The following is a 10,385-nucleotide window of genomic DNA, read 5'->3' on the forward strand; positions in this document are numbered from 1 at the left end:
GATCATTAGGATCATATCAGGGTACCAAGGGTTCACAAATACCAAGGGTTCACTCTAAGCATGGCGAGTCTGCCTTTAGCTATTATGCCAGCCGCAGCTGGAACCAGCTTCCAGAGCACGGTTTGAGAAAAACCCGCAAATTATATACAATTTCCCAGAAATGAATCTGTGTCCCATGATTTAAACACTTCTGATCTCTGAGTTTCTCTTTGTTCATAATGTTTTAGACTGTAATGATTGCACTCAGCGTTACTTACTGATCATTTCTGGCTCCAATTAAGCTGCTCAGGTAAAACTTCTGCAGTGTCTCCTCTGAGGACAACAACACAAACACTAAAGCTGACCACTGAGATGAGGAGAGTTTCACATCACGTAATCCTCTGCTTATATGAGGTTCAGCTTCGTTCACTAGAGAAAGATCACCCAGTTCATTCAGACAGTGAAACAGATTGATGTATTTATCTGGAGAGGGATTCTCACTGATCTTTTCTTTAATATAGTCAAGTGTTCTCTCATTGTTGTGAGAGCTATTTGCTGTATGTGTCTTTAGTTTTTGTAAGAGACTCTGATTAGACTTCACTGACAGACCCAGAAGGAAACGAAGGAAAAGGTCCAGATGCCCATTTTTACTGTCTAAAGCCTCATCCACAGCTCTCTGATGGAGATCAGATAGGGAAACTGTGTCTCCATTAGTTGGTTTGGTAATCTGGTCAAACACATTGATGTTATTGTTGATAAAGGAGAGATGCACATATAGAGCTGCTAGATGTTCCTGAATGCTCAGATGAACAAAGCAGAAGACTTTCCCCTGACACAAGCCCAACTCCTCTCTGAAGATCTGAGTGCACAATCCTGAGTAAACTGATGCTTCTGCCTCATCAATGCCACACTCGCTCAGGTCTTCCTCATAGAAGATCAGGTTGCCTTTCACAAGCTGCCGATAAGCCAGTTTCCCCAGTTTGACAATCATGTCTTCACCTTTCACTTTCTTCTCATAGTCCTTCTCATGTTTGATGTTGGTCTGAATGAGCAGGAAGTGTGTGTACATCTGAGTGAGAGTCTTGGGAATCTCTTCTCTCTCTGCTTCACTCAACATCTCCTCTAGAACAGTGGCTGAGATCCAGCAGAACACTGGGATGTGGCACATAATAAAGAGGCTCCTTGATGACTTCAGGTGTGAGATGATCCTGTCGGCCAGACGCTTATCACTGATTCTCTTCTTGAAGTATTCCTCCTTCTGTGGGTCACTGAAGCCTCGTACCTCTGTCACTCGATGGACACACTCAGAGGGGACGAGATCCGCTGCTGCTGGTCTGGAGGTGATCCAGATGAGAGCAGAGGGAAGCAGATTCCCCACAATGAGGTTCGTCAGCAGCTCGTCCACTGAGGCTGATTCAGATATATTACACAGTTTCACTTTGCTCTTAAAGTTCAGAGACAGACGACACTCATCCAGACCGTCAAAGATGAACAACACTTTATACTCATCACTGGATATGTCCATTTCTTTGGTTTCAGGGAAAAAGACATGAAGAAGATCTGAAAGAATGAGTGTTTTGTCCTTCATCAAGTTGAGCTCTCTAAAAGCGAGTGGAAATATGAGCTGGACGTCCTTATTCTCTTTCCCTTCAGCCCAGTCCAGGATGAACTTCTGCACAGAGACTGTTTTCCCAATGCCAGCGACTCCCTTTGTCAGCACAGTTCTGATGGGTTTGTCTTGTCCAGGTAAAGGTCTAAAGATGTCATTGCATTTGATCGGTGTGTCCTCTGTTTCTTCTCTCCTGGACTGTGTCTCAATCTGTCTCACCTCATGCTCATTATTGATCTCTCCACTTCCACTCTCTGTGATGTAGAGCTCTGTGTAGATCTCATTCAGGAGTGTTGGGTTTCCCTGCTTTGATATTCCCTCATACAAACACTCAAACTTCTGTCTCAGATTTGATCTCAATGTGTTGAGGACTTCAGCAGGTTTAGAGTCATGGCTGTAAGATTAAAATACAACATTACAGTTATTAAGTTAGAGAAGTAAATAGCCATAAATTAAAACATTTTTATGTTTGCTGCATTAAGGGACAAAGAATATCATTAGGTTTCTGAAAAGTTTCAATCATTAATCATGTGTTTGAGTGATGTGTGATGTGAATTGTAGCACCTAAAATTAAACAACAACAGCAAAAAGTCCTGCATTTTACCTGAAACCAGGACACATGCTTTCATTAAAGTCTTGTGGTTGAATCACAGGCGTGTTCGCAGTTTTGTTTTTAACTGGTCTGGATAGAAGATTTGACCTTAAATCAGAATGAAGAGGGTAAAGAATCAGACACACTGATATTGATGTAATTATGTCATCAACTGAGTAACAGACCAACAGCTTTTACAGTGTGTGAATGTATTAACAATAAAATACATAGAGCTTTACACAAGAGCACAATGATAATCATTAATAGAATGAAACTTACAGGATTGTAACTCATTACACATATGAAATATATTAGCTATTTCATAAAAATCAAATACTATAGGCATAACTTTTTATAGAAATGATATACCTGAGATTAGGCCGTTTGTCTCCACTCTTAAAATTTTCTGGCGGACCCATAGACTGGTTACTCTTCATAGACACACAGCTGGACTCTGGTTTTGATCTCTTCTGCTGGACTGAACTGGTTTTAAAACTAAGTAAAATAAAAAGCATCCAGACTTATAAATGTTGTGCACTTTTACAGGAATCTTCTGTCTTAGGAAACACTAGGAAGTAACAGTACTCTTGCTGTGAAACATCTCTGTTCTGAAAACTGTGAAGCTTTCAACAAATATGAACCAGCGGTTAGAAAAATCCACCCAATTTTACACCTACTCCATTATATAAAGGTTGAAGAAATCTCAGCTTACATTTGCTTGATGTCATTGCTAGTATTAGACTAACTGACTTTGATAAATTAATTTAATAAATTCAAAAGTGTCCGTACTATAAGCACATCTTTTATAGAAATGATATACCTGAGATTAGGCCGTTTGTCTCCACTCTTAAAATTTTCTGGCGGACCCATAGACTGGTTACTCTTCATAGACACACAGCTGGACTCTGGGTTTGAGCTCTTCTGCCGGACTGAACTGGTTTTAAAACGAAGTAAAATAAAAAGCATCCAGACTTATAAATGTTGTGCACTTTTACAGGAATCTTCTGTCTTAGGAAACACTAGGAAGTAACAGTACTCTTGCTGTGAAACATCTCTGTTCTGAACACTGTGAAGCTTTCAACAAATATGAACCAGCGGTTAGAAAAATCCACTCAATTTTACACCTACTCCATTATACACTCACCTAAAGTATTATTAGGAACACCTGTTTAATTTCTCATTAATGCAATTATCTAATCAACCAATCACATGGCAGTTGCTTCAATGCATTTAGGGGTGTGGTCCTGGTCAAGACAATCTCCTGAACTCCAAACTGAATGTCAGAATGGGAAAGAAAGGTGATTTAAGCAATTTTGAGCGTGGCATGGGTGTTGGTGCCAGACGGGCCGGTCTGAGTATTTCACAATCTGCTCAGTTACTGGGATTTTCACGCACAACCATTTCTAGGGTTTACAAAGAATGGTGTGAAAAGGGAAAAACATCCAGTATGCGGCAGTCCTGTGGGCGAAAATGCCTTGTTGATGCTAGAGGTCAGAGGAGAATGGGCCGACTGATTCAAGCTGATAGAAGAGCAACTTTGACTGAAATAACCACTCGTTACAACCGAGGTATGCAGCAAAGCATTTGTGAAGCCACAACAAGCACAACCTTGAGGCGGATGGGCTACAACAGCAGAAGACCCCACCGGGTACCACTCAACTCCACTACAAATAGGAAAAAGAGGCTACAATTTGCACAAGCTCACCAAAATTGGACAGACATTGGAAATTATGCCTTGTTACCACTGTGCAGGCTGGTGGTGGTGGTGTAATGGTGTGGGGGATGTTTTCTTGGCACACTTTAGGCCCCTTAGTGCCAATTGGGCATCGTTTAAATGCCACAGCCTACCTGAGCATTGTTTCTGACCATGTCCATCCCTTTATGACCACCATGTACCCATCCTCTGATGGCTACTTCCAGCAGGATAATGCACCATGTCACAAAACTCGAATCATTTCAAATTGGTTTCTTGAACATGACAATGAGTTCACTGTACTAAAATGGCCCCCACAGTCACCAGATCTCAACCCAATAGAGCATCTTTGGGATGTGGTGGAACGGGAGCTTCGTGCCCTGGATGTGCATCCCACAAATCTCCATCAACTGCAAGATGCTATCCTATCAATATGGGCCAACATTTCTAAAGAATGCTTTCAGCACCTTGTTGAATCAATGCCATGTAGAATTAAGGCAGTTCTGAAGGCGAAAGGGGGTCAAACACCGTATTAGTATGGTGTTCCTAATAATCCTTTAGGTGAGTGTATAAAGGTAGAAGAAATCTCAGCTTACATTTACTTGATGTCATTGCTAGTATTAGACTAACTGACTTTGATAAATTAATTTAATAAATTGATTTAAAAAATTCAAAAGTGTCATACTATAAGCACATCTTTTATAGAAATGATATACCTGAGTTCAGGCCGTTTGTCTTCACTCTTAAAATTTTCTGGCGGACCCATAGACTGGTTACTCTTCATAGACACACAGCTGGACTCTGGTTTTGATCTCTTCTGCCGGACTGAACTGGTTTTAAAACTAAGTAAAATAAAAAGCATCCAGACTTATAAATGTTGTGCACTTTTACAGGAATCTTCTGTCTTTGGAAACACTAGGAAGTAACAGTACTCTTGCTGTGAAACATCTCTGTTCTGAACACTGTGAAGCTTTCAACAAATATGAACCAGCGGTTAGAAAAATCCACTCAATTTTACACCTACTCCATTATATAAAGGTTGAAGAAATCTCAGCTTACATTTACTTGATGTCATTGCTAGTATTAGACTAACTGACTTTGATAAATTAATTTAATAAATTCAAAAGTGTCATACTATAAGCACATCTTTTATAGAAATGATATTCCTGAGATCAGGCCGTTTGTCTTCACTCTTAAAATTTTCTGGCGGACCCATAGACTGGTTACTCTTCATAGACACACAGCTGGACTCTGGTTTTGATCTCTTCTGCCGGACTGAACTGGTTTTAAAACGAAGTAAAATAAAAAGCATCCAGACTTATAAATGTTGTGCACTTTTACAGGAATCTTCTGTCTTCGGAAACACCAGGAAGTAACAGTACTCTTGCTGAGAAACATCTCTGTTCTGAAAACTGTGAAGCTTTCAACAAATATGAACCAGCGGTTAGAAAAATCCACTCAATTTTACACCTACTCCATTATATAAAGGTTGAAGAAATCTCAGCTTACATTTGCTTGATGTCATTGCTAGTATTAGACTAACTGACTTTTTAATTTAATAAATTCAAAAGTGTCATATAAGCACATCTTTTATAGAAATGATATACCTGAGATCAGGCCGTTCGTCTCCACTCTTAAAATTTTCTGGCGGACCCATAGACTGGTTACTCTTCATAGACACACAGCTGGACTCTGGGTTTGAGCTCTTCTGCTGGACTGAACTGGAACAGAGAACAGATTCAGTTTAATCCTTTAGATTCATTCTTTATGATATGAACCATATTACCACTTTGAACCACTTTGAGGAAACTTTATGATCTTTTATTTAATATTTCGTGTCAGTTTCAAAACAAAAATAGGCAACATTTTATTTTTTTCTGTAAACTTTCTTTGATCTGTGTGTATAATGTAACAAACGTTACATCACTTTTTCTGCGATTTAATACAACTAGTGCAAAATGCCCGTGCAAAATCAGTTTTTGTGTGTGTTTTTAGTAATTGTTGATTTGGTGTATTTGAGTGCTCATTGTTACAATTACACAGCAAAAGTTCAATGACATTTTTATTTGTGCATGGTAGAAAGCACACAGTGAACTCTGAGAAAACGCTATGCTTGAGGAAACAGTTTGTGAATAGGCTACTACAAATGATGCCCATGAAAGAGACTGTGAACGCATTGAATAGGATATGTTTAGTTGGTGAATAGCATAGGCTACTATTACACAGTAGCGATAACTTTAAGCGCACCAGAATGAAATATAATATTCAGAAGTAAACAGCATAGCTGACTTCAGGGGCGGATTGGCAATCGGGAATACCGGGAACAATCCCGAACGGCCGGTCCATTTCAGGCCGAACCGGCCGGTGGGCAAAACATTTTTTTCAAATGATTAGCTACCGTACCGGCCTGGCCGGCCGCTCAGCGGCAGCGGAACGCTGTGTGTCTGTGTGTGTGTTTCAGACCGGGCCAAACCAATACTTCCAATCTTGAGGGGGGATATGAGCGGCCCCTCCCAACTTGGACTGATCCTCGTTTTTCCTGACATCCGATTGGCTCAAAGGCGCGGGCGCCGATCAAAGGAGTTTACTTTTGGTTAGGTTTGGGTTTGTGTGAATACAACAGAGAGACAGACGGTAAGAATGGCGAAAAGAAGGAAAGAAGAGAAAGAAATGGGTGGGGCCGAAAAAATACGAATGGAAAAAGAAAAAATTACTGTCATTGGATTAATATTATAACTATTATTATGTATAGGTGTAATGTAAATAGACACTGTAACTAAAAGAGGTTTGAATTTTTCTTTGTTTAATTTGCACACTGGATATGGTTTGGAGCTTTTAATTTTGAACTTTCAAAGTGCACCAGATTGATGAATTTAACATTAAAATGCACAAAATTTTCTCACGGGGGGGCATGCCCCCGAACCCCCCTAGAAGGACCGAGGTCCACCCATCACAGTTTTACTAAAAATCCTGTAAGAAACACTTGTATTGCTATGCCAATGCAGATTACAGCTTGTTTTAGTATTCAACACTGTGAAGTATAGTTGGACCGTATTAATAAATGTCACATTTTTACTTATTTCATCTGTTAACTCTCACTTGTTCCTATACTCACTCATTACATGGCATTAGTGGTTTTAATGAATAGGAGTTGGTATGCATATAATTAAGGGCGTGCAAAGATGGGTGGTGTTTATGATCATATAGTGGGCCGGTCTGGGCCAAAATGCCCGGGCCGATTTTTTGTCCCAGTCCAGCCCTGGCTGACTTACAGATTCAGTTTACATCCACAAATGAATAAGCGCGTCGATTCAGGGAGCAGTGCAAAGTGCCCGTGCAAAATCAGTTTTTGTGAGCTGATCGCCGTCAAAAAAGTTCAGGAGATATTTCTTAGCGATGGCTGATTTCAACAGTTTCAATATGATAGCATTTTGGAAAAAAAGTGTCATGAATTTATTGCATTTTTGGGGGGAAATAATCAGTTTTTATAATAGATCTTTGAAAATCCAAATCTGGATTTTAATTTTTTTAATGATATTATAACCTAAAGATGCTATGTGAAAGTTTGAAACACAAAATAGTGGTTTTCATCTTGCCACTTTCTTGGTAAAGAAAACACATTTTTACTCAAATTAATCAAAATGGATTTATCACGTTCTCTGGGGCCGGTTTCACAAAGATAGACTTTGACTATGGCTTAGATATAGTAGATAGTCAGACTTCAGACAGACATCTAAATCAGACCGTTGCACAAAGCACTGAAGACTCTGACTATCTTAAGTAGGACTACACTGCAATGCATTCTGGGTAAAATAAGACACTTTTCAAAACAAAAAACATGGCGGATCGAGTAAGCGCATTCAACCGCTCAGTGCAGTTTACCCCAGCGGAAAATATGCGTTTGTTGGAGGAGTATAAATGATGGCGTATGTTTTTATGTTTCCATTGTTCGATCGCGCCCGTGCCTCTCTCTCTCTGAGACACACACACACACTTCAGCATTGCAATCTTGACATCGTAGCCTGTTATTATGCAGCATTCACACCAAACGCGAATAGAGCGTCAAATTCGCGTCTAGTTCGACGCTTGAACATTTTGAATCCATTCGCGCGTCCAAGTCGAATAGGACGCGCGTATAAAGCGAGCGTTTGAAGCGAAATAGACGGGCGTTCAGAGCTATGACTCTACTACCCCCAGTTGCGTGAGCGGTGTATTGCATTTCACGCATCGCCCGTGACGCTTGCGTCCACTGCTCAGACTATGAAAGGGAGCGCGTCGATCGTTGCTCGCTTTGACTATGTAACGGAATGTAATAACTGGAAGAAATGTTTAAATTATGAGCCATTTTCCCTTTTCTTTTGGCAGTTTGTAACTGATTGTTACTGCTGGTTGCCAAGGTAACAGAGTCTTAGACCTCAGTTAGCCTGGGGGTAAGGTGTCTAATTTTTTTGGTCTAAATTAAGTCAGTCTTTATTTTTGTGAAACAGTCTAACTTGCATTAGACTAGTCTATGAGCAAATTTTAGACTTGTCTAACACTATAGACCGGTCTAAAATAGCTTTGTGAAACCGGCCCCTGGAACCAAACTATAATATTCAGAAGTAAACAGTGTAGCTGACTGAGTGTTTATGTCAGAATGTTTATTTTTAAACCACAACCTTCTTGGGGCTTCTTTGACCGATACAACCCTCTAATGTCATAATGTTTATTTTTAAACCACTTTAAAAATGATATATTTAACGATATCTTTAGCATTTCTCATCCAAACAACGTCATCCAAACTTGGCACTGCACTTACTCGTGCCCGTGGCAAGACACCTGTCGAATTTGAAATCCATTGGACTAACGGTTCGAGAGATATGTGGTTAACAGACACACAGACAGACACACACACACACACACACAGACAGACAGACAGACGTTTCTGTAATTTATAGATAGATATTTAACAGTGTTTGTTGAAAGTACCTGCATCCTGGAGAGAAATCTCCATCTCTGGATCCTTGTGAATCAGCCATGATGAAGCTGCAGGAGAATATGATGAGTTTGATCTCCTCCACTGACTCTGAATGAAGAAACATTCACACACTAAATTAAATGATTAAATTAAAACAACCTTCATAATTAAGCTGAACATATCTGGAGTGTGGAAGAAAAAGGATCATGATGTGACTGCGTTAACTCAAGCTCATTGGGCCTTTTCACACATAACTCGACCTGGATTTAGAATTTGATGAAAAATAATGGACACCGAGAAACGCTGATTGAACATGTTCGGGTGAAAAAGAAAACAAACCCCGACACACATCGACACACACTGATCCGATAAATAAACGTGTTTGAGTGAATTGGCCTATGAATGTTTACATATAAGCTAAACTTCTGAAGAATCACAAACATCACGAAACACAAAGGAAACATTGAAGTGAAAGAAACCTTTATTTAAGGTTTCATGTCAAACAATCACGTAAAATGTCCTCCAGAGATTCATATTAATATGATGAGAAAGTCACACATGAACACTCACCTTGATCAGACTTCTACAAGATACAGGATCTCAAATTCTCCAGCTTTAACATCATAAAACGACACGTAAATTCCGTAGCCTAAACGTTGATAAACACTGCTGTTGATGCTCTGTTGTTTTTTCCGTATCATATTTCGTATTGTTCCTGCATGCCGACAAGAGAACTTACTTCATAGACGGTACACTTATTTCTCTTCTTCTGATTCTTGGCAGATGACTATTTTGTAGTATATCACCACCAACTGTACAGGAGAGTGTAACACCGTCCATGAACGTCAAGAAATGGACACAGCGACCCCATAGATTTATCTATAGGCTTGTTTGAGATGCGCCTTGCCTCGCCTGAAGTGTATGTGAGAGTAGGCGCTGCAGTGAGGGAAGGAGTGAAAAAAGCGCAGGCAAGACGGACAGATCTCTCTTCTCGCAGCGGATCAGAGTCAGACACTGCGAGATCAAAGGCGGATATCGCGGGATTCACGCTCGTGCACGGTGTTGTTAAACTGGATGTAATTTAAGTTCTGTTGGTTTTATATGAAAATAAATATAATGAACAAGACACCCAAAGCACTTGTTATTTAATTCCATTCCAAATATGTATTTATCAATATTTTTTTCTTTAATACAGACATGTGTTTATATATATATATATATATATTTTTTTTTATAATAAAAATGACATCACATCGCACTGTCAGACAGTTTATTCACACATAATGTATACACATAAAACATGAGAGTTTTAAAATAAAATATTTTAAAAGAGAACAATACATCACGGTAGTTGTTGTTTTTTCTCCCAATTTTATTCCATATCAAACAATAAGTGCAGCCATTCCAAAATGATATAATCGTAGAACTCTAGACAATATCCAAACACATCAATTATTATACCTAATGGAGGACATTTTATTAGTATTATTATTATTAATGCTGAGAACGGGAACATACAAAAGAGAAAGCATACCTACATCACATAATAACAACC

The 10,385-nt window shown here is 39.4% G+C and overlaps 1 protein-coding gene across 1 annotated transcript in view; it reads right to left on the reverse strand.

Annotated features, from left to right (window-relative positions):
- Nucleotides 1-9,806, reverse strand: part of LOC311094864 (NLR family CARD domain-containing protein 3-like) — a 25,352-nt gene extending 15,546 nt beyond the window's left edge. Inside the window, exons 1-8 of the mRNA XM_084133048.1 lie at nt 9,401-9,806; nt 8,842-8,938; nt 5,481-5,594; nt 4,590-4,715; nt 3,001-3,114; nt 2,550-2,675; nt 2,193-2,288; nt 258-1,982 (exon numbers count right to left, since the gene is read on the reverse strand). Of these exons, the coding sequence (XP_083989174.1) occupies nt 258-1,982; nt 2,193-2,288; nt 2,550-2,675; nt 3,001-3,114; nt 4,590-4,715; nt 5,481-5,594; nt 8,842-8,891 (2,351 nt within the window). The 5' untranslated portion in view covers nt 8,892-8,938; nt 9,401-9,806. The remainder of the gene's footprint in view (nt 1-257; nt 1,983-2,192; nt 2,289-2,549; nt 2,676-3,000; nt 3,115-4,589; nt 4,716-5,480; nt 5,595-8,841; nt 8,939-9,400) is intronic.
- Between the last annotated feature and the right edge of the window lie 579 nt (nt 9,807-10,385).

The sequence above is a fragment of the Abramis brama genome, assembly GCF_963993115.1.
Source record: "Abramis brama genome assembly, chromosome: 13".
Classification (NCBI taxonomy): domain Eukaryota; kingdom Metazoa; phylum Chordata; class Actinopteri; order Cypriniformes; family Leuciscidae; genus Abramis; species Abramis brama.